We start from the raw sequence: 26191 nt of genomic DNA, 5'->3' as shown, positions 1-26191 counted from the left end.
ATATCAACAACAACTCTTATAGAGAGTTTTATAGGGGGAACAGATGTACTGTCAAAGCAAATATATCATGTTCATAACTATGACATTATATATGTGTGTAGCTGTGTGTGTGTGTGTGTGTGTGTGTGGCTGTGTGTGTCTGACTGTCTGTGTGTGTGTGTGTGTGGCTGTGTGTGTGTGTGTGTGTATGTGTGTGTGTGTCTCTGTGAAACAATGACCACATTGTTAATGGATAAACAAGTGCTAATAAACCAGAAAAAAAACCAACATTTATTGAAACATGCAAAAAACTTATACAAATAAAGTTGCAATCTTAGATTTATAATGCTCTAAAATCTGACAGGAATATAGATAAAGTTGTATTGTTGACAGCTGTGTAAATTACTTAACAGCTTGCTGCTAATTAATAGTAAATATTATAGAGATTCAAACCTGGTTTTAGCTTTCACAATGGTGGCAAGGGCTTCCCAAAAGCAAGCAGTAGAGGTACTCACTACGCCTTGCAACTAAAGCTTCCCCAAAGAAGCAAGCAAAAGCCAAAGAAGTTTCCACAAATGCACTAACGATAAGGCTGCAGAATGAAGAAAAATGACAAAACATCATTCAAAACTCAACACTAGTCACAGAAGCAATTGGCCATTAATCACAGCAATTAACTCAAGAAATACCCCAATCACAAAGCAATCATTTTTCCCCTTTCCTAGCAAGAATTACATTCTAGTTTCCTCATTAAGTCCTTCTTTCCTTATAATTCTCAAACTTGATTCACTAAATGCATGCAATCTACTCTTTAAAGGTTTAGTTTGATTTCTCACATTCAATTAGTTTTTTGTGAGCTAGTCACAAAACCTTAGAATCCGCTTTCCCTGGTCATAAAGAGTTTGAAACAATGTCCATTTATGTTAATGATGTTATCCTAGTTATAGGTCCATCTTATCTAAACCACAAGATTGGTAATTTGAGTAAATTACTATTAGTCGCTTTATACAACTAACTTTTGTATAGAAATCATTTTCCAAAGCTTGTATAGTTCCCCAATTTATGGTCATTTTGGAGTAAATTTTGTAAATAAATCTTGTTTTGTGGTTAACACTGTCTCTAGAACATTTCCATTGGATTTAATGATGAAATTTGTGCATTTTCAAGTGAAAAAGAGGCTAAGTTTTGAATTGCAAAAAGTAGCAGTTGGGCTAAGCTCAGCAGTTGGGCTAAGTGCATAACTATTACTAAGCACGGCTTTAGTGCAAAAGAGAATCTGGCAGAGCATCAACATCAAAGCCACGCGCTAAGCGCGAGATCAGTGCGCTTAGCGCAGCAGGTGCCTTCAGCCAGGCTAAGCGTGAGGCTGGCGCTAAGCTTGAATCCACTTAATTGCGCTAAGCGCAAGGGTGGCGCTAAGTGCAACGTCGTGATTTCAGAGCCTATTTAAAGCATGTCTTGTGCAGAATTAGGGTACCATCTTTTATGATAGCTTCTATAGACGGCCAGGGCACAAAACTGCAGAACAGCCACAGGCCTATTTGGGGAAAAGACCCCAGAAGCAGAAAATAGGAGCAACTTGTGCATTGAAGCCTAGGTTTTGTCATTTGAGAGAGATTATTGGTAGAGAGTGAGAGTGAGATGCTGAGAAGAGGAGGAGGAATCCCCCTTCTTGTGTAAGGAACTATCATTCTCTGTTTTTAATCTCATTTATTGTTAGGGTTTCTTTGTAATGGCTGGCTAAACAACCTAGTTGGGGATTTCTAATGAACAACTGATGTAAATACCTAATATCTAATTGATTGTATTTTCTGTGTTCAATACTTCCTTCAATGCTTAATGTTTGTATGCTTTTGGTCTAATCACCCATTTGTGTGCACAGTTAGGTGACTTTAGCATTGGGAAATGTATTGTTGCCTTAGAACTTGATTGAAGCAGGATCAAAACTTAATCTTACATGACGGATCTATGGGTTAAGTTTTGGTTTTGATTATGTTGTTACAATAATGTTGTTTAGTTTAGGCCTAGTCTTACATGAGGATCTGCAGACGAAGCTTAGGCTAAATTAGGCTAAACTTCCGTAAGCTACTTGAGCTGAGTCTAGTCTTACATGAGGGATCTGCGAATGAAACTCAGTTTAAGTTAGTCTAAACCTAAGAGGGCTGTCTAAATCGGGTGAAGTGTTAAATGAGGGATTTGCGGACGAAGCTTGGATATTCAATCTGGCGAGGGATTGAAGGTTTAGTAGTTTAGGCTACAACATAGAACACAAGAGCATGATTGATTAGAGAAATATATTTCTATGCATCAACTTGTTTGTTAGAAAGACCCAACATATCTACCTACTGCTATCATTTTATTTTCCTTGCATTTTATAGTTTTTAACATAATAGTTTAGTTTAAATTCTATTTGAAATTATCACTTATACATGTTCGCTCAACAATGCTTCGATTCTGAACTTAATTCAGGCTAACATTAGTTCCCTGTGTTCGATACTCAAATTCATCCGTTTTAATTTTAAATACTTGACGATCCGGTGCGTTTTCCGGTAAACCCCCATTGAAATTTCCTTGAGATATAAATGCACAAAAAGTAACTGCAATGGGGACTCATCAAAGTATTTATGGCACCGTTGCTGGGGAACTAAACTGTTAGTAGAGTTTAGTTCAAGTTGCAGTTTTGCTTTAATTTTACTTTTTCAATTTTTTTTATTCTTTTGACTAACATAATAGTTTAGTAGATTCATTGTTCTTTTGTACTGGATAACAGTTGTACTGTTCTTCTATGCAAAGAAGATCTTCTGCAGGTGCTTTGATTCCCATTGATTTGGAGATTAACGTCGCTTCTAGAAGGCGTAATCAAGAGAGAATTAGAAATATTTTGCAGGACTTAGAGGCAGCAGCAATTCTAGAGGAAGAACCTCAATCTTCTGAGGCATCTTCTAGTTTTCCTATTGCAGAACATTCTCGTTTAGATCCTAGTGAAGATTACATCATGGCTGAAGAGCCAAGAAGAGTACTCTGGAAGATTATTCAAGTTCTAATGTGCCATAGTTTTTCACCAGCATTGCACAACCAGAAGTTCAAGCACAAACTATTACTTATCCACCATCATTGATTCAGTTGATTTAGAATAATTTGTTTCATGGATTACCAAATGAAGACCCATATGCACAACTAGTCACTTACATAGAAATATGCAATACTATTAGGTTGGCTGGAGTGCCTGAAGATGCAATCCGACAAAGCTTGTTTTCATTTCCTTTATCGAGAGAAGCTAAGAGGTGGCTTCATTCATTCAAAGGTAATAGTCTTAAGACATGGGATGAAGTTGTGGAGAAATTTTTGAAGAAATATTTTCCTGAGTCCAAGATTGCAGAAGGCAAAGCTGCCATCTCTTCTTTTCACCAATTTCCTGATGAATCTTTGATTGAGGCCTTGGAAAGATTCCGTGGTTTATTGAGAAAGACTCCCACTCATGGATTCTCAGAACCGATACAACTCAATATCTTTATAGATGGGTTAAGACCGCAGTCCAAACAGCTATTAGACGCTTCTGCGGGTGGGAAAATCAAATTGAAGATCCCTAATGAAGCCATGGATCTCATTGAAAATATGGCTGCAAGTGACATTGCTATTTTGAGAGATAGAGCTCACATTCCTACCAAAAAGAGTTTATTGGAGTTAACCTCCCAAGATGCATTGTTGGCACAAAACAAATTGTTGTCTAAGCAACTGGAAACCTTGGCTGAAACACTAAGTAAGTTGCCAACTCAAAATACGTCTATTTTGGAATAGAATTACACAAGAACTTGTTGTGGAGTGTATTAGGCAATCAATGTGTTGTAGGTATAAGGAAAAGAAAAAAAAATAGAGAATAGTGTGTATGTAGATAATAGTTTTCTTACGTACATTTTCTCTTCAGGTTTATGCTCTGTCCTGGATAGTGATGGTAGCTGTCATGGTTATCCTTAAGGACGGTATTCGATGATTAAAAAATGTTTGTTCTTTCTGCTTGTGCTTGATAGTGATCTTATTAATCTTTCTAGCTCGAGTATAATGATTCAATCATCATGGCAATGGCTAATTCAATTCAATACTATACTCAAAATATTAGATTACATGTAATGTATGAGATATAAAAAATAAAGTTACTTTATGTCTTTCTGCATTTGTGGAGTTAGATTAGTTTCTCTGATGATTTCTATTGATACAGTGAACTTACAACCACTTCTTTCTGATTGGTATGGTGTTATATATGTTTAGATAGGACAAGCATGCAGGCCATTCATGAAGGGCATATAGAGGCATTGCAGTTCAATTAATTAAGAAGGAAAGGAAATGCACTGGATGTTGTTGCTCTCAATTGTGGAGAACATAATGTTGGAGTGGCTGAAGATGATTTGCATCCAGTTAAGTATATATATGATTTCTGTTTATTCAGTGGAAAATGTTATCAATAAGTTTTAGCTATGGCTATGATACAATGTATTTTTCTAGAGAATATATGCACCAGTATTTTTGTAATATGAAAAATACATAATATAATATATTTTTATTATGAAATCTTGAGTTAATTAATATGCAATTTTTTTCATGAAAGCATGGCATTCGATTTATTTTTGCTCCCCAAAAGATGTTGATATGTATAATTTAATCCTGAAATATGTTAACTTACTTATATTCCAGTCTTCACAAAAATATAATTACAAATGTTACCATGATTAATATATTTGGATACCAAATTATATGTATGTATGTATGTATGTATGTATATATATATATATATATATATATATATATATATATATATAATGAGAATCAATATGTTGCAAATGAACTGCTAATTTAAGAGATGCACTGCCATTGTACTTCAGCCCCCTAATTATGTTTATCACCTGTCTTCTTTATGTGATTGATGCCCATTTCCAGTGTCATCATATTCAACTTGCTTATGAAACTGTTCTAATTACAAGTTTGTACTTTTAAGAGTAGGAGTGACTAAACCTCTTTGGGAAAATGGTCTGCTTACTGCTGATGCAATGAGCAAAACTAATGACGAAACCATCTAAAAGTTGATTTACCCAGTATGTTCTTTGTCATAGAATCTATGGTATCTGCTGAAAACCATTTACTCATGCTATTCAAATAATCTGGATTTTATACAAGAAAAGCCAGTAACTTGAAGAAAATTGCCAATATTTTTGTTTCTTGAAGTACGATGGAGACATACCAAGCTCAATTGAGGAACTACTCTTGCTGCCAGGAATAGGTCCTAAGATTGCTCATCTGGTAAGTACAAAATACTTATGAGATTCAAAAATCATTTTTTCTTTTTTTCCCCTGTTAAAATAATTATTTGGTATGACACACATTAGGAATTAGTGCTTGGATGAAAAAAATCAAGTTTTAGTCCATACAGGGACAATGTCCAAGGGATATGTGTAGATACTCATGTGCACCGCATTTGCAATCGTCTTGGATGGGTTTCATCGTGGCATATATACTTACGATAGGTAATACTTCAGGAGCAATATAGGCTAACGTAATAAAAGAGAAGGTCGTAGAAAACCCTAAAATGCCCATGGCTGAGAGCTTGACATGTGGCACTTTTGCTGGGTTTTTGGTGATTTTACCCCTCCAGCTTTGGGCTTAATCTTTTGCCATCTGACTTGTTGTGTTGTCTTTGTTTTTTGTTGGTTGCTCTGTGTGCTGAATCCAGAGGCACATTTGCGTGAATGCTTCCTGGTTGCTCCACTTTTTCTCTTTCTTCATCTCATTTGCATTAATGCTTCCTGTGTCTGGATCCATGCATGCTTTAATTCTTTAACAACTACTGATTTGTTTCTTCTGTTTTCCTTATTTTGCTTGGTCCATTTGCTTTCTTTTTTCTTATTTTTTCCTGTTTTCAATTCCAGTTGAGTTTGCCAGCTGCTATGGATTTCCATTTTCATGCACAGTTTGTATCAGTTGATTTGCCAGGCTTTTCTCCAGGTTGTTCTCCTTTGTTTTTTGGTTTCTTTTGCTGCATGCTTGTTGTGTCCTTCTATTTCCTCTGTTTTGTGTTTTATTACATGTGCTTTTTGGATTTTTCCTTACTTTGCTTTTCTATTTGAGGCTATTCCCATTTTTTTTGCAATTTAGTTTGGTACGATGTTCTCTTTGGTTGTGGCGAATGAAGGTAATACCTTTTCACATAGGCATCAACTTTGGTTTGGCCTTCCTTTTGGTTATCAAATTTTGGGGAATAAATCCCCTATTTTCTGTTAAACTTTTGAGGCAGTTGACGTTTGAAAGAGGTTCTTTAGCTTAAATATTTTTTCCTGTTTTTTTTTTTGTGTTTTCTTGAAATTTTTTCCTTTTTTTGAATGCATATGGTTAGATTTTTTGTATCATTGTCTTTCAGTTAGTTTCTGCTGCGATTTATTTCCTAAAAATTGTGGGTGTGTTTTGATTATAAATTGATACATTGACGATTATTTGTTTCTATATTTTTTTGGTGTAATGCTGACACCTATGGATGTTTTCTATGGATGTTCAGTTGTGCCCGCAGGTTGGCTGATTCCTATGGATGTTTTCTTTTTCTTATGCATGTCTATTATATACTGTCTTGCACTCTGTAGGCAGATTATTGGTTCCAGTTCTTAGAGTACTTGAATGAGGCTGAAAATGATGTTGCAACTAGCTTGTTGGCTTGCTTTTGTTTTCTGCCATATAGATTGTTGGTGAAATGGGTTCAAAGTTATGTGTTTGGTCAAATGCCTAAATGAAGTTTTATTTTGGTCATTTTACTACTGTGTTGCCTTTTTTTTCTGTTGGTTGCTCCACCTGTAGAATTCTATTTTCCTTATTTTGCTTCCTCTGTTTGCTTTTTTTGTTCTCAATTTTTCCTATTTTCAGTTCCAGCTGAGCTTTGCATCTGCTATGGTCTTCCATTTTTACGTAGGGTTGATCATTTGATCCAATGGTTAGGTTGGTAAGATTGTGCCGCCGTGGTTCAATTTTATTTAACTTGGATATCTACGCATTTATGGTTTCTTTGGTTTTCTTTCTTTTTCCTTAATTTTTCTAGCTTTCAGTTCCAGCTGAGTTGGCCACCTGCTATGGTCTTCCATTTTTTTCGCAGAATTGAGTCAATGGTTAGGTTGGTAAGATGTTTCCGCCGTGGTACAATTATATTTAATATCTATGCATTTATGGTCTTCCATGTGCATGGTTGAGTTTGCTTTTGTTTATGTTGTCCATGGTTGACTTTGCATTTATTTATTTTGTGCATGCTTGTGTTTCGTTTTTTCCCCTTATTTTACAGGTTTTTTCCCATGCTTTGCTAATTTCTGTTCTTTATTCTTTTGGGGCCATTTTGGGGGCCCAATTGTTTGTTTTCGACAATTTGCTGTTAGCTTTTATTTTCAACAAATCTTCGTCATTGTTGTGTTTTTGTTTCCCCTTCTTATTAAGTCTTTTCATTCCTCAGGGATTTTAATTGATCGAGCTTTACTTTGCAATTTTTACTTACATTTTGCATTGGTTTCTGCATAGTTTACCCTTCGTGAAATATCCCTAGTCTATGACATTGATTGGAAGACATTGATTGCTAGACAAGGCCCCCCACTATCCAATATTAACTCCCGCTGTTTATTTCTAACTTCATTTTAAGTATACTATACATATAACAGTGCATGGTAATTATTGCGCATCTCATATCACAATCCACTTAATTATTATCCTACACAATTGAAAACTTTTGATTCCCAATGCTACCACCATTCTGTCTAATCATAAATATATACAGACTGGATATGCACAATTTAGGGAAGTGTAAAAGACAAATACAAAAGGAACATTATTAACTATTCGTTGCAACTGTTCACCGCTAATATTTTCAATAGTCACTGCCATATATTTATATTTACTATATTCATTGTAACTCCTTGCATTTGTGTGATACCTTAAACTTCCACATGACAACATGAGTACCTCCACATCTACCTCTATTGCTATAAGTTTCTTTCAGTTTACCAGACTTCATTTTAACCTTATCACTATCTGTTCCACTATGGTCCTTCATATATTTCTTCTTTTCCTCTATCATTAATCTTTCACATTTCTATTACTGGAGAATTCTTCCTTACATGTATAGCATCCACTTTTCCCAAACTTACACATATCCTCTTTACACCCCAGACATAACTACACCCAATGTTTTCTCATTTACCCGGTTTTGGGGGTGCATGTTTCTGTTCAGTTTTTTATAAATTCCTCCATATTTTGTTCTCTTACTGATTATGTTATATATTGTGCTATAGGGCCCCTCCCATTGGATGGCGAAAACCTGATTTTTAGCGGCATTTCGTGTTGGCAAGGTCGGCATTCACTATCCCAACTATTTTCCCATTTTCCTTTTTCCACATACAAAAAAAAACTTATTTCTATTCTTTACACGTTTCCTTGCAAAACATTATTGAGGTCCCTTTGTCTTACCATAGACAGTGGAGGCCATATTACCCAACTTATGTTTTATTTTACTACAATGGAAGCACACATTTTGTTAGGGTACGAAAATATGGCAACCACTATTTTTTTGCTGATGGTCTCAAAGAGTTTAGGAGAACCCATAGCATTAACGACAGTGTCATTATCAGGTTTTTTGCTCCCGACAAAAATACATCTTTCGAGGTTGATGTCATGGGGCCTATCCATGGGCAACCAATGGGAAGGTCAGCGGTTACAACCAGAAGGCACATCTTTACAACTGATGCCACACCAGAGATGGTGCTACACAACTTGCCTTTGGTAGGAGTTTCCAACCCACTCAATTATGTTGTTGTTTTTCTATGCCAACTTTTCTTAAACACAGTCAAACAAAACTATTAGCAAAATAACTATCCTTTATATTCCTTATATTCAGATAACGTTATCTTTCAATTGCTGTTATAATTCGGCTGCAGGTTCTTCCAGCAGCTGCTTCAAATTATTTGTTTGGCTAAAAAAATATATTCATGTCCTCCGTGGTTATGGTAGACGTAACCAGTGGCAAATCACCATTCATGATGGTCTACCATCCCTTGCGGAACCATGGTTTCAATACCTGTCTGAAAATAACTTAATGCTTGGAGATGAAGTTGTCTTCTTCTTCAAGTTTGACGAGCATGCGTGGGAATTGCTATTTAGGAAAGAAGTTGTAATGATCTCAGATAAAGGAAAGCTTCTAGAAGGAAACAATGACTCAATTGAGACAGCTCAGCAGAGGGGAATATTTGCCAAATCTCACGTATCCACTATGGGTAACAGAAAGAGTGTGAGAGAGAGAAAACCCAACTCTAGGTTGGTGGATTATGTAACCAACTAATAGTGGTATTTAGAGGGGAAAGAAGGTGTAGTGAGGGAGGGTGGTTATGAGTGAACATTTCTCTTTCTTCTTCTTTTTCTCTCTGTGACTATTATACTCAATCCTTCTAATTGTACACACTGTACTCTTAGAGGTTGATTCTCATTTTTAGTACGGGAATAAAATGAGTACATTCTATAATTTCCAGTATTTCCCTTTCATTGGTGCTTTCATCACGCCATGGCAGATAACACGCAAATGAAGGAGCTCAGTGCTGATGTCCAGCGCAACGCAGAAACGATTCAGAATGTGCAAGCTCAAATGTCTCGATTGGAGCTCACGAACAAAATCTTGCTAGATCGGTTAGAAGGAATGCAACAGAGTAACAATTCCAAGTTCAATTTCATCTCATCGGTGCTTGATTCTTTGATCCAGAACAAGATGATTCCGACATCTCCCCATGGGGCTGCGAGCTCACAGAAATCTCCATTTCAGGTACACAATATCAAGCTGGAATTTCCCAGATTTGATGGTAAGAACGTCCTCGAGTGGATTTTTCGTGCTAAGCAATTTTTTGATTATTATGGGACTGTTGATAGCGAGAGATTGACCATTACCTCAGTTCATCTGGATCAAGATGTAGTACCTTGGTTCCAAATGATGCAGAAAACAAACCCATTCACTTCCTGGAAAGACTTTACCAGAGCCGTTGAGCTCGATTATGGCCCATCCATATATGAATGCCTTAGAGCAACATTCTTCAAATTAACCTAGATTGGTTCTGTTGCTGAATACTACTTGCAATTCACTGCCCTGTCAAACAGAGTCTATGGCATTAGTAATGAAGCTCTCATAGATTGCTTCATTAGTGGATTGAACCCAGAAATTCATAGGGATGTCCTGATACACTCACCCATTAACTTGGTTAAGGCTGTATCCTTAGCTAAAGTCTATAAGGAAAAATACACCCAAACACAAACCCAGAATAACTCTAAACCACCAAAAAGCCCAAACACAAACCCACAACAACCCAATAGAGAACTTTCTTAGGTCCAAACAAAAATGAAACCAACCACAAAATATGAAAGCCACCTTTACTACAAACACCCCTCACCAGACCAATGCACCCTAACCAAAAGAACCCCAATATCAAATGAATTTCAGCAGCCAAAATTCAACTCAGAAGGGACAAAGGATTATGCTGCTGGTGTGATGAAAAATTCTCAACAGCTCACAAGTGCCCCAACAAGCAGATCATGATGTTACTATTTGATGATACAGAGAATTCTGAGGACAGTGAAAGTGGTGTAGTACCACCAGACAAGGGTGAAGCATCAGTGGAAAGTGAGCACACTGAGCATCACTTGTCATTAAATGCGCTGAATGTTTCTACTAATGTTGGAACATTGAGGTTTTAAGGTCAAATTGGAAAAATTTATGTGCAGGTTTTAGTTGATGGAGGAAGTTCTAATAACTTCATTCAACCTAGAATAGCAAAATTCCTAAAGTTACTAGTACAACCAGCACCAAGTTTTAAAGTTTTAGTGGGCAATGGCCAGTATCTGACAGCTGAAGGGGTCATTACTGAGTTACCAGTGCTGATACAAGGGCACAAACTGATTGTACCAGTGTATCTTCTTCCAGTTGCTGGGGCAAATTTGATTCTAGGCACGAAATGGTTGGCTACCTTGGGTCCACATGTAGTAGATTATGCAGACATGACAATCAAGTTCATTCACCATGGGAAGTTTGTCACATTTTAGGGAGAAAAAGCTCATACACCAAAGCATGCTCAGTTGCATTTTTTGAGAAGAATGCAAACTACTGGTTCTATTGTATAGTGTTTTGCAGTACAAATGATGAAGACAGAGGAAGAGGTGGACATGTTGAAGGGTCTGTAGAAGCAAAGCTTCATGGTGAATCAAAGGTGTTTTGATGATAATAATTATGATAACAAAAGATTATGACAAAGGTGATGACAAAAAGCTCAAAGATCAATCAAGAACAATTCGAGAAGTTCAAGATAAGAATCAAGAAGAATTCAAGACTCAAGAAGAAAGTCTAGAGACAAGAATCAAGATTCAAGGTTCAAGATCTCAAGAATCAACATCAAGATTCAAGGCTCAAGATTCAAGAATGAAGAGAAGACTCAATCAAGATAAGTATTAAAAAGTTTTTTCAAAACTTTGAATAGCACACGAGTTTTTGACAAAACCTTTTACCAAAGAGTTTTTACTCTCTGGTAATTGATTACCTTATTGTTGTAATCGATTACCAGTAGCAAAATGAGTTTGAAAAAGTTTTCAAACTAAATTGACAACGTTCCAATTATTTTCAAAAAGCTGTAATCGATTACAATGCTTTGGTAATCGATTACCAGTGCCCTTGAACGTTGAAATTCAAATTCAAATGTGAAGAGTGACATCCTTTCACTTAAAAGCTTTGTGTAATCGATTACACTAATTTGGTAATCGATTACCAGTGACTGTTTCGGAATAAATCAAAAGATGTAACTCTTCAAAAGGTTTTTGAATTTTTCAAATTGGTTTTAAGTTTTTCTAAAAGTTATAACTCTTCCAAATGGTCTTCTTGACCAGACATGAAGAGTCTATAAAAGCAAGGCTTTTTTTTGCATTTCAAGTATCTTGAATACTTTTCCAATCAATTCTTTGCAAGCCTTGAATCTCTTTGAACTTCTTCTTCTTCATTGTACCAAAAGCTTTCTGAAGTTTTCTGGTTTTCCAAACCTTGAAAACTTGTGCTATTCATCTTTCCATTCTCTTCTGCCTTTGCCAAAAAGAATTCGTCAAGGACTAACCGCCTGAATTCTTTTTGTGTCTCTCTTCTCCCTTTTCCAAAAGAGCAAAGGACTAACCGCCTGAATTCTTTTGTGTCTCCCTTCTCCCTTGTCAAAGAATTCAAAATGACACAGTCTGAGAATTCTTTTGATTCTTCCCTTTCCCTAATACAAAAGTGTTCAAAGGACTAACCGCCTGAGAATTCTTTTGTATCCCCATTCACAAATTATCAAAGTTTTAACAGCCTGAGATCTTTGTCTCAACACATTGGAGGGTACATCCTTTGTGGTACAAGTAGAGGGTACATCTACTTGGGTTTAACTGAGAACAAGAGAGGGTACATCTCTTGTGGATCAGTTCTGGTGGAAGGTACATCCAATAGGTTCAAAGAGAACAAGGGAGGGTACATCCCTTGTGGATCTTTGCTTGTAAAAGGATTTTTACAAGGTTGAAAGAAATCTCAAGGATCGCAGGTCGCTTGGGGACTGAATGTAGGCACGGGTTGTTGCCGAACTAGTATAAAAACTCTTGTGTGTTTGTTTCCTTCTTCCCTACTCTTTTACTTTTTGCTGTGCATTTAATTTCCACTTTTACATTCTGTTAAGATTCTCTTCTACTCCTCATTCTCTTAACAATTTAGTAAAAACCTTAAAAGAGTAGTTTTTTAATTAGTAAAGGTTTAGGAATAATTAATGCAACCCCCCCTCCTTCTTAATTATTCTGAGGCCACTCGATCCAACAAGTGGTATCAGAGAAGGTTTCTTGTAGAATGGCCTCTTTAGATTCTTTGTCTTTAAAAAGTATTTTTAGGAATAGGTTACTCAAAGATCATGATGAAGACCAAGTCAACTTGTGTCTCATGACAAAATCTGGTGAGAATAACAAGGAAGATTCTATAAGGAAGAAATGGTACATAGACAGTGGATGTTCCAAGCACATGACCGGTGATGTATCCAAATTCACAACTATTTCCCCAAAGAAAAGTGGACATGTTACATACGGCGACAACAACAAGGGCAAAATTATTGGAGTCGGTAAAATAGGTATGAGTTCTTCTACTCCTATTGAAAATGTGTTGCTTGTAGAAGGTTTGAAGCATAGTTTATTAAGTGTTAGTCAATTATGTGATAAAGGATATAAAGTATCTTTTGATTCTGAAAAATGTGTTATTAAGCATGAGCATGACAAAGATATTGAACATATAGGTTTTAGAGAAAATAATGTCTACATGATTGATCTAAAACAAAAATCTGTAAATGATAGATGTTTTTTAAGTAAAGATTGTGATCCATGGTTATGACATAAGAGAATTGCTCATATTAACATGGATCATCTAAATAGGTTAATTTCAAAAGATCTAGTTATTGGATTGCCTGGATTAAAATTTGAAAAAGATAAGTTATGTGATGCATGCCAAAAAGGTAAACAAACAAAAGTATCCTTTAAATCTAAAAATATTGTTTCTACCACTCAACCATTGCAATTATTACACATGGATTTGTTTGGACCATCTAGAGTCATGAGTTTTGGTGGAAGTTACTATGCATTAGTAATTGTTGATGATTATTCTAGATATACTTGGACTTTATTTCTTACTCATAAGAATGATGCATTCCATGCATTTAGAAGACTTGCCAAAGTCATTCAAAACAAAAAGAATCTCAAAATCATCTCCATCAGAAGTGATCATGGAGGTGAATTTGAAATGTTTTGTGATGAGTATGGCATAGAACACAACTTTTCTGCACCAAGAACACCCCAACAAAATGGAGTAGTAGAAAGGAAAAATAGAGCCCTAGAAGAAATTGCTAGAACTCTTTTAAATGACACACCTCTTCCAAAATACTTTTGGGCAAAAACAGTTAACACCGCATGTTATATTATGAACAGAGCCTTAATTAGACCTATTCTTAAGAAAACTCCATATGAACTTTTTAACAATAGAAAACCAAATATTGCACATTTACATGTTTTTGGATGTAAATGTTTTGTTCTAAACAATGGTAAAGAAAGTCTAGGAAAGTTTGATGCCAAGGCAGATGAGGGTATTTTTCTTGGGTATTCCTTACATAGTAAAGTATTTAGAATATACAACAAAAGAACTATGACAATCGAGGAATCAATACATGTTACTTTTGATGAAACAAACATTACCTCCCCGAGAAAGGAGTTTGTTGATGATATTGCAGATACTTTGGAAGATACTCAAAATGAAGAAAGAAATCTGAAAAGAAAGAGAGATGATGAAGACAAGGATGATCAAGATGACACAATACAAGAAAACGATAATCTTCCTAAAGAATGGAAAACTTCAAGAAATCATCCTCTTGATAACATCATCGGTGATATCTCAAAAGGGGTAACAACTAGACACTCTCTTAAAGATTTATGCAATAATATGGCATTTGTTTCATTAATAGAACCTAAAAACTTTAAAGAAGCTATTATAGATGACCATTGGATAGTAGCTATGCAAGAAGAATTAAATCAATTTGAAAGAAATGATGTATGGGAATTAGTAGAAAAACCTTCAGATTATCCAATCATAGGAACTAAATGGGTATTTAGAAATAAATTGGATGAAAATGGTATAGTAATTAGGAATAAAGCTAGACTTGTAGCAAAAGGATATAACCAAGAAGAAGGTATAGACTATGAAGAAACTTTTGCACCTGTAGCTATATTAGAAGCCATTAGGATGTTATTAGCATATGCATCTATTATGAATTTTAAACTATATCAATTGGATGTAAAAAGTGCTTTCTTAAATGGTCTAATTCAGGAGGAGGTATATGTGGAACAACCTCCTGGGTTTGAAGATTCACAAAAGCTAGACCATGTCTATAGATTAAAGAAGGCACTTTATGGCCTAAAACAAGCACCTAGGGCTTGGTATGAAAGATTAAGTAAATTCCTATTAGAAAAGAATTTTACTAGAGGGAAAGTAGATACTACCTTATTCATAAAAAAGAAGGATAATGATATCTTGTTAGTACAAATTTATGTTGATGATATAATTTTTGGATCTACTAATGAATCTTTGTGCAAAGAGTTTTCTATTGATATGCAAAGTGAGTTTGAGATGTCCATGATGGGTGAGTTAAATTACTTTCTTGGACTACAAATCAAACAAACAAATGATGGGATCTTCGTCAATCAAGCAAAATATTGCAAAGAACTCATTAAGAGATTTGGAATGGAAAACTCAAAACATTTGGCTACCCCTATGAATACAAGTTGTTATCTTGACAAAGATGAATCCGGTCAACCTGTTGATCCAAAGCATTACAGAGGTATGATTGGATCTCTACTTTACTTATCTACAAGTAGGCCAGACATTATGTTTAGTGTATGCATGTGTGCAAGATTTCAATCAGATCCAAAGTTTTCACATTTAATGGCAGTAAAAAGAATTATAAGATATTTATTAGGAACAGTTAGTTTAGGATTATGGTATCCTAAGAATTATTTATGCAACCTAGTAGGATACTCAGATTTAGATTTTGCTGGATCAAAAACAGATAGGAAGAGCACTAGTGGTACATGTCAATTCATAGGATCTGCACTTGTTTCTTGGAATAGCAAGAAACAAAATAGTGTAGCATTATCCACAGCAGAAGCAGAATATATTTCTGTTGGTAGTTGTTGCTCACAGATTTTGTGGATGAAGCAACAACTATCTGACTATGGAATAGTTTTAGATCACATTCCCATAAAATGTGACAACACAAGTGCCATAAACATATCTAAAAATCCAGTTCTTCACTCTAGAACCAAGCATATAGAAATTAGGCATCATTTTATTAGAGATCATGTTTTAAAAGGTGATGTTGTTTTAGAGTTTGTAGATACTAAAAATCAACTTGCAGACATCTTTACAAAACCACTAAGTAAAGATACCTTCTATAACATTATAAGAGAATTAGGACTAATAGATGTTAGTGACTTATCAAAATAATTCTCTATATTATTATGGTATTTGAACAATTTACTATTTCCTTATTTGCATGGTATGTTTGGACCAATATTAAGTATGTTATTTGACTATGTGGAGTTTATAATTAATCTATGCATGGTTGTTTGCTTCATGGTTTCATGGTTCTTGCTTCTTGCTTCATGATTTGGTTGATATTTTTATTAACATTGTATGGATGTTTCAATTAAATTTGTTTGATACGCACTTTAGCTTTTTGTTGATACCAAAGGGGGAGAGAAATGGGATTAAATCAAGAATTCACATGAGTAATCAACTTATTTTTAAGATAAGCATAAATTCAAAAACAAAGGGGGAGAATTTATGAGATTGATCGACTAGGAAAAAGTGTGTGTATGTTTCTTGATTTCAGAAGTTGTCATCATCAAAAAGGGGGAGATTGTAGAAGCAAAGCGTCATGGTGAATCAAAGGTGATTCAAAGGTGTTTTGATGATAACAATGATGATAACAAAAGATGATGACAAAGGTGATGACAAAAAGCTCAAAGATCAATCAAGAACAATTCAAGTAGTTCAAGATAAGAATCAAGAAGAATTCAAGACTCAAGAAGAAAGTCTAGAGACAAGAATCAAGATTCAAGGTTCAAGATCTCAAGAATCAAGATCAAGATTCAAGGCTCAAGATTCAAGAATGAAGAGAAGACTCAATCAAGATAAGTATTAAAAAGTTTTTTCAAAACTTTGAATAGCACATGAGTTTTTGACAAAACCTTTTACCAAAGAGTTTTTACTCTCTGGTAATCGATTACCTTATTGTTGTAATCGATTACCAGTAGCAAAATGAGTTTGAAAAAGTTTTCAAACTGAATTTACAACTTTCCAATTATTTTCAAAAAGTTGTAATCGATTACAATGTTTGGGTAATCGATTACCAGTGCCCTTGAATGTTGAAATTCAGATTCAAATGTGAAGAGTCGCATCATTTCACTTAAAAGCTTTGTGTAATCGATTACACTAATTTGGTAATCGATTACCAGTGACTGTTTCTGAATAAATCAAAAGATGTAACTCTTCAAAAGGCTTTTGACTTTTTCAAATTGGTTTTAAGTTTTTCTTAAAGTTATAACTCTTCTAAATGGTCTTCTTGACCAGACATGAAGAGTCTATAAAAGCAAGGCTTTGTTTTGCATTTCAAGTATCTTGAATACTTTTCCAATCAATTCTTTACAAGCCTTGAATCTCTTTGAACTTCTTCTTCTTCATTGTACCAAAAGCTTTCTGAAGTTTTCTAGTTTTCCAAACTTTGAAAACTTGTGCTATTCATCTTTTTTTTCATCTTTTCATTCTCTTCTCCCTTTGCCAAAAAGAATTCGCCAAGGACTAACCGCCTGAATTCTTTTTGTGTCTCTCTTCTCCCTTTTCCAAAAGAACAAAGGACTAACCGCCTGAATTCTTTTGTGTCTCCCTTCTCCCTTGTCAAAGAATTCAAAACGACACAGTCTGAGAATTCTTTTGATTCTTCCCTTTCCCTAATACAAAAGTGTTCAAAGGACTAACCGCTTGAGAATTCTTTTGTATCCCCATTCACAAATTATCAAAGTTTTAACAGCCTGAGATCTTTGTCTCAACACATTGGAGGGTACATCCTTTGTGGTACAAGTAGAGGGTACATCTACTTGGGTTTGACTGAGAACAAGAGAGGGTACATCTCTTGTGGATCAGTTCTAGTGGAGGGTACATCCACTAGGTTCAAAGAGAACGAGGGAGGGTACATCCGTTGTGTATCTTTGCTTGTAAAAGGATTTTTACAAGGTTGAAAGAAATCTCAAGGACCGCAGGTCGCTTGGGGACTGGATGTAGGCACGGGTTGTTGTCGAACCAGTATAAAAACTCTTGTGTGTTTGTTTCCTTCTTCCTTACTCTTTTACTTTCTGCTGTGCATTTAATTTCCGCTTTTACTTTCTGTTAAAATTCTCTTCTACTCCTCATTCTCTTAACAATTTAGTAAAAGCCTTAAAAGAGTATTTTTTTTAATTAGTAAAGGTTTAGGAATAATTAATTCAACCCCCCCCCTTCTTAATTATTCTGAGGTCACTCGATCCAACAGGGTCTACCAGATGACATTGCACCAGAATTAGCTATTTTGCTGCACACTTACAGAGCTGTGTTTGATACTCCAGTGGGTTTGCCACCACAGAGAAAACAGAATCATGCTATACCTTTGAAAGAAGGCTCAAATCCAGTCAAGGTTATACCTTACAGGTATCCTCATAGCCAAAAAGAACAAATTGAAAAGATGGTAATTGAAATGCTAGATCAGGGAATAATTCAACCTAGTAATAGTCCCGTTTCATCACCTATTCTTTTAGTAAAAAAAAAGGATGGTAGTTGGAGATTTTGTATAGACTATAGGGCCTTGAATGCTTTAACTGTAAAAGATAGTTTCCCTATGTCTACTGTGGACGAGCTGTTAGATGAACTATTTGGTGCAAAGTATTTTTCTAAACTGGATTTAAGGTCTAGTTATCACCAAATACTAGTCCAACCTGAGGATAGACATAAAACAACCTTTCGAACTCACCATGGCCATTATGAGTGGTTGGTAATGCCATTTGGTTTAACCAATGCTCGAGCTTCTATTCAGTGTTTGATGAACCATATTTTCCAACATGCTTTAAGGAAATATGTGTTAGTGTTTTTTGATGATATATTGGTATATAGTTCCACATGGCATGAACACTTATGCCATCTAGAGGTTGTATTGAAAGTGTTGAAAGAGAATGTTTTGTTTGCTAAGTTATCTAAATGCTCTTTTGGTGTATTGGAGATAGAGTACTTGGGACATATAGTTTCAGGTGAAGGAGTTGCTATGGATGCTACTAAGGTGCAGGCAGTTCTAGAGTGGCCTACACCACTCAATATCAAGCAGCTGAGAGGTTTCTTAGGCCTCACTGGTTACTATCAAAGGTTTATCAAAGGATATGCAAAGCTTGCTGCACCATTGATAGATTTACTTAAAAAAGAAGCATTCAAGTGGACACCAGAGGCAGAGACAACATTTGTTCAATTGCAGAAAGTCATGACTTCAGCTCCAGTGTTAGCTCTTCCTAATTTCTAGTTGCCCTTCATTCTGGAAACCGATGCTTCCGCATTGGTATTGGAGCAGCATTACATCAGAATAGCCATCCAATAGCATTTTTTCCAAGAAACTTGAACCTAGAGTGCAAAAGAAATCTGCCTAATTTAGAGAGATGTTAGCAATTGCTGAAGTTATAGCTAAGTTCAGACACTACTTGCTGGGACACAAATTTATTATCAGAATTGATCAAAAAAGCTTGAGATCATTGATGGAACAACCCCTACAGACACCTGAACAACAGGAGTGGTTACACAGGTTTTTGGGATATGATTGTGTGATTGAATACAAGGCCAGAAAGGAGAATCTAGCTGCTAATTCTTTGTCACGAATGATGATGTTGTCTTGGTCTGAACCTCAAGCTAGTATACTGTAGAAGATTGAACAAGCCACTGCAGAGAATGTTGCATTGCAGGAACTGATATAGTTGTGTAAACAACAACCACAATCACAAAGAAATTACTCAATCAAGGGTAATTTGTTGTATAGGAAGAATCAGGTAGTAATTCCTGAGGAAAAAGAATTGATTCAAATGCTGCTGAAAGAATTTCATAACTCTCCCATAAGAGGGCATGCTGGGATAAAAAGAACTACAACTAGAATTGCAAGCCAATTCTACTGGCCATCATTGAAGAATGATGTAAACAACTTTGTGCAGAGTTGTGACATCTGTTAGAGAGCTAAAACAACAACTTCTCTACCTGCAGGATTATTGCAACCACTACCCATTCCATCACAAGTATAGGAAGATATTGCTATGGACTTCATAACCGGTTTACCTGCTTCTCATGGGTTCAACACCATCTTGGTTGTCATTGACAAACTTACAAAATTTGCCCATTTCATTCCTATGAAGAGTGATTACACCAATAAATTTGTGGCAGAGGTTTTATGAACCAAATTGTGAAATTGCATGGTATTCCGAAGTCTATAACTTCTGACAGAGACAAAGTCTTTACCAGCCAATTTTGGAAGAATTTGTTCCAATTACAGGGCACAACATTGGCTATGAGCTCAGCTTATCACCCACAAACGGATGGTCAATCCGAAGTATTAAACAAATGTTTAGAGATGTTTTTGAGGTGCTTCACATTTGAGAATCCAAAGGGGTGTTACAAGGCGCTAGCATGGGCAGAATATTGGCACAATACTGCTTATCACACGAGTATTCAAATGACACCATTCAAAGCTTTGTATGGTAGAGATCCACCTACTTTGGTGAGATATCAACCAGAAATCACTGATGTTCCAACTATGCAGAAGCAATTGATTGCTAGAGATGAACTTTTGAGACAATTAAAGGATAATTTGATGAAGGCACAGATATATATGAAGAATCAGGTTGATAAGAAAAGACAAGATGTCAATCTATAGGTGGGAGACTTAGTTCTAGTTAAACTACAACCATACAAACAGCATTCAACTGCTCTTGGAAAGAATCATAAGCTGGGAATGCGCTTCTTTGGCCCTTTAAAATTCTGGCCAGAGTAGGAGCAGTGGCCTACAAGTTAGAGTTACCTGCAGAAGCTAAAATACACAATGTCTTCCATTCTCTCAGCTGAAGTTGTTTAAAGGAACACTAGGAGAACAATACTTGCCTTTACCTTTAACTACAATAGAAAGTGGACCAATTATCATGCCTAGTAAGCTGCTGCAGGTCAGAACTCTGCTAAAAGGCAACCAGAAAGTACCTCAGGTGTTAGTGCAATGGGAAGGAACTGATGAGGCAGAAGCAACTTAGGAGAATGTTGCTAAATTCCAAGCTAACTTTCCTAACTTCAACCTTGAGGACAAGGTTGTTTTAAAAGGGGATGGGATTGTAATGATCTCAGATAAATGAAAGCTTCTAGAAGGAAAAAATGACTCAATTGAGACAGCTCAGAAGAGAGGAATATTTGCCAAATCTCACGTATCCACTATGGGTAACAGAAAGAGTGTGAGAGAGAGAAAACCCAACTCTAGGTTGGTGGATTATGTAACCAACTAATAGTGGTATTTAGAGGGGAGAGAAGGTGTAGTGAGGGAGGGTGGTTATGAGTGAACATTTCTCTTTCTTCTTCTTTTTCTCTCTGTGACTATTGTACTCAATCCTTCTAATTGTACACACTGTACTCTTAGAGGTTGATTCTCATTTTTAGTACGTGAATAAAATGAGTACATTCTATAATTTCCAGTATTTCCCTTTCAGAAGTCATATAGGATGACACTCTTTCCAGTTGAAGACCATCCCACAAACAAATATATATTTTTGGGCTTTGGTTTGATTTATATTTTGCTTAATTTTGTTAGTCAATTACCTTAGGGTATGAAACAATTTCTTCCCCTTTATGTTGAACTTCTAATGATTATGAACATTTTTTTTGTCTAACTTTTTGTGGTTTTTTGGATGCTTCGTTGCTATTTTTTCCTTAAACTCATGTTTCTGATATTGTTCAGAGTTTTAGGAGATAGTCTACGAGGTAAGCTATAATTTTTATGCATTTTCCTCAATGCTTAATTATCTGGATTTGCATGCAAGCTCTCCACCTCAGAGTATCTTTTTGCCATTTTTACAATTTTTACTTTTGCGATTTCTACATTGTTCCTTCCTTTTCCCTCCCGTGATGCTTGTTGCTATGGGTTATAAACCCAATATCTCATAGAGCAAACAACTACAAGGGACAAATTCAACAAATTACCCGTGATTCCACATTTTCAGGGCTATTTACTGTGTAACATTTGTCCCACTTAATTAATCTAATTCATTTGTTATTCATTCCACCAGTTTTTATTCATTTCGTTACTTCCTTTCTCAAACACTTATGCTTTTAAAAAAGCTACTTGTATTTCATTTAAAACAATATCCACCTATTTCTGAATTTAATTTTAATTGAGTTTGTAAGGCCTGTAAAATAATTGTTTTTTTAATTAGTATCCGTTGATAGATTCAACATAGGTTTGATTATAATTAAAAAATTTATTGAGTTTTTTAATTATTGAAAAGTTCTATCAAATCTTATTTTTGTTTCTTCAAAATTATGTTAATTATATCTTTTCCATTAATTTTGTTTCATTGACTAATGGAATTGACTCATCACTCTCTTTGTTTCCTTTCTCTAACTTATTCACTCAAAAGTCATGTTCACCACACCCACAACACCATCAATCTCCTCCACACAGCCCAAATTGTAACAACGTAATTTTTCATAATGTATGATAAGTGTTTAATTAAAACAAGAATAGAAAAAATTTAGCGATGCGGGTTTTAGGGCTTCAATTTCGAGCACCCTCGCCACGTGTCGCTTCCTGATTGGCGGATTTAACGGCTCATTTAATTCCGCTTAATACTCGGAACTGTGCGTATCTTCTCCATTACTATTTCTTCTCTCTCCTAAGTTTTCTCCGTTGTTGTGTTTTCTCCCTCTGCGTTTTCTCCCTCAATCTTCTCTTTCTCCATCTTTCTCTTCTGAATCTTCTTCTCTTTTCCTTTTATTCTTTTTGTTTCTTCCTTCATGCAGGCGATTCCGACTCCATTTCCAACACTATATAGTTTATTAATTTTATGTGTTTGATTTGATTTGATGACAAATTATGTAGGTTTGCTCAATGTATTTTAATTATTTCCCTTTATATTTATGAGTGACAACAAATTATAGTCAAAATTTCTTCTTTCCTATTGAGGTAGAAATGTTGTTAGTTTTCTTTGTTATGTGCGTATCAAATATCTATCTCCTTCCTTTCTAATTATTATTATTATTATTATCATGCAATATAAGATATCTCTTGCATAGCCATAATTGTTCACTATATTGAGTACAAACCATCATATACTATTCTCAACCAATAAGGACAAAATCTAATGTGTTTATGTACGTATTGGTCACAAAAACATCTTCTATGACTCAAATGATTAATACCTTACAAGAAAGAGGACCAATGGAATCATACAATAAAAAATTATAATACTTGCTGAATAAAAAAATCTAACAATTTGTGCGTACGCACGAGTTGCAAACTAGTATAATTAAAGAAAATTGATAACAATGAAAGTAGTTATTCTCTCTTTAACCTGTCATAGCAAAAATAATATATAATCTAACCACAAGATTACTAACACCTATAAAACTATATAGCATTACAAGTGCTGAGTATTGTGTCCCAAAAGTAGGCTTACATAAAGGGAATAAATTAAATATGGGATTGCCATTCATCGTCACCGCATCTTGATAACCCTATTGCTTATGTACTTCAAAGCTTCAGTTACGGTGGCTCTACGTCCATTTTGGGAGTCCCATATCTCAGGTATCACTTGTTTCTCACTTGAATTATGGGTGTTCTCAGCATCATCAGAATTATGATACTCATGCAATTCCTTTAGAGCTGTCACCACAACAACGTATGCCTCCTCTCCCAAATCATTCTTTAAAGATAATAATTTAGGATCATTTTCATCAATTACTTCCTGAAAAAATAAAAAGAGAGAGAGACATCAAATTTTGCTCATTCAATTGTCCATGCTAGTGTACATTTGTGACACATAATTGAATCCCCTGCCCTCCAGATAACATGCCATGTTTTAAAGATTATGCCAGTTTGGTTGTAACAAACTCTAAATTGGAGATATACATGAAATTTTCTTACATGATCATGTGTTTATGGGATCTATAATAAAGGGACATTATTACATTTGAACGAGCCTTATCTTCTACTAATTCACAGCTATGTTAAACCAAAACATGAAGAAAACATAGAAGGAACCAAGATGTATCATATACCTGTATTTCCTTCCCTTCGACTTCAACAATCTTAAAAGGGTGCCATGTTGAATCCAGAATTTCTTTTTGCCACTTTGTGCACAGTTTGACGGACTCCGATGATGCTTTTTTGTTATTTTTATACCTATTAATTGTGATAAAATAGTACTAACAGCCAATAGCTATAGTAAAAAATGTTCACAAAACATTAAGATAATGTTTACTGCAGTGCCATTAATGAAATGTGTAAACTCTCCATTTTAACACTTAAAATTGGATAATCCTTTTTAACTTCTAACTTTACAAAATCTTTTTAACTTTGTAAAACATTATTCACATAAAAAACCTTTATGATACAAAGTAAAAGTAAAAAATGAATTACTTTTTGTGAAGTTGAAAAATTAAAGTAAAAGGTTTAATAAAATTATGAACTAAAGTGTCTCCTTAGTATAAGGATTAGAATAAGGATTTTCTGAGAACAGAACATTTACCTTAATAATTTGTTGCCTAGCATCTTCTAGCTCAGTTTTAGCTTCTTGTACCTTCTTCTCCAAAGCTTGATTTTCATCATCTTTTACGGACATATAAAAAATCATGTCCTCCAATTTTTCTTCTATCTCTTCTATTTCTATCTTTCTTTTATTCTCATGATCAGCTTCCTCCGAGTTCACACACTTCAAAACCTTGAGTTGTTCCTCTAGTTCAGCAATTTCTAAATTCAACTTTTGTTCATTTCCCATCTCTTTTTCAAGCTTCAACAGTGCATCACTGGCAGCTTTTTTCTCCATCAGCCAAATTATTTCGCAAGATCCAGTGATTAATAAGCCATGAAATTGGGCAACATGAAACCAAAAATAAACAAACTTCTGAATGAAGAAACAAACAACACGTAACACACCTGATGCTTTTCAAGCTAACTGAGAACATCACTTTTGGCCTTCATCTGGTTCTCTGTTGCTAAAATTAGTGATTCCATTTGCTTGACATTATAAGTTAAATAGTTCGTATTAATATTGATATTATCATTAACAAATTTTACGTCATACAAATTCAAGATAAGTTAATTAAAAAGATTTAAGCTTTTCTTTTCTTCCTCAAATTTTCTCCTTTGTTGTATAGTTGACTTGTTCAATTAGTTGTTGACACCAGCAATCAAGTTCATCATTCATTGTATCTATCTCATGTTGCAATTTTTTATTTTTTTCCAAGGCTTTATAAGTAATTTAACGTCCACGCATTACCATCGACTTCAACACTGGAGCACAATTTACATGATCATCTGCCGTGTAATAAGATGAAGTTTAAACATCAAACCAATAAATAAAACATATGCTTAATATATTCAAGAGTGGAGAAGCATCTTTAGGGATTCAAGACAATTCTACATTGTGCATTTGGATCCACCTATAGTTACAGCTAGTTCTAATCATGTTTGATTAGAATAGTTAGTTAGATTTGATCCATCAAATCTATTAACTTTTAAGATGCTAGACTAATCAATTTTGAACTGAACATGATTAAAAAAAAATAATGCATGAAATAAGACGTAAGGTTCTTTTTTAAGTTTTGAGATCATTACTGTTAGAATATAAAATTATTAAAATTTAAGCTGACATACTGAGACTTAATATAAATGCAATAAATGAGTTTCAACACATTTTCATATGATCCTACTAATTCGTTCACACCTTAGCGGATAATGAAAGTGTTTACTAATTATTTTACACTCTTCTATACCCTCTATATAGAGTGTGAGAAGGAGAGGAGAATAAAAGATATCATTTTATAACGTATCAAGGATGCAAATTAGGTATAAAATAATTAATTAAAATTAAAATTTCTTTCATTAGCAGGGTTTAGACATGGCAATGGGGCGGGTCGGGTACGGGTATTGTCTCCCCAATCCCTTAACCTGACTCCTCAACATATCCCCATACCCGTACCCGATACCCGACGGGTTTGAGTTTATTGTCCCATCCCCGTACCCGTCGGGTATCGGGTATCCCCAACCCCGTTCCACACACCATTTAGAAAAATATTTTTTTATTGTAAAAATATATTAAAAATTTGATTTTAGAAAAAAAATAAATTGATTGTTAAACATTTATTTTTAACTACTTATATATCAATAAATTTATTATAATGCGTGTGTCTACATAAATAGTTAAGAAAATAATATTAAATTATGTAAAAACTTTAAAATAAAATTAACTAGTAATAAAAATTATATGCCTTTTGATTAAATTATGCAAAAATTCTAAAGATTTTAAGTGGCGGGGCGGG

General features: G+C 34.9%; 1 protein-coding gene across 1 annotated transcript; it reads right to left on the bottom strand.

The window, feature by feature from the left end:
- Window positions 1-23124: 23124 nt before the first annotated feature.
- On the bottom strand, window positions 23125-24875 carry LOC114387692 (factor of DNA methylation 5-like). Its single transcript, XM_028347898.1, has 4 exons — window positions 24807-24875; window positions 24400-24683; window positions 23930-24053; window positions 23125-23616 (listed from the first exon to the last, which is right to left on the bottom strand). Exons 2-4 carry the CDS (start codon window positions 24420-24422, stop codon window positions 23368-23370), a joined length of 396 nt encoding a protein of 131 aa, XP_028203699.1. The 5' UTR covers window positions 24423-24683; window positions 24807-24875; the 3' UTR covers window positions 23125-23367.
- Window positions 24876-26191: the final 1316 nt, after the last annotated feature.

Source organism: Glycine soja, chromosome 15, assembly GCF_004193775.1.
Source record: "Glycine soja cultivar W05 chromosome 15, ASM419377v2, whole genome shotgun sequence".
Taxonomy (NCBI): Eukaryota; Viridiplantae; Streptophyta; class Magnoliopsida; order Fabales; family Fabaceae; genus Glycine; species Glycine soja.
Note: the sequence above shows the minus strand (reverse complement) of the source record. Positions and strands in the feature narration are given on the sequence as shown.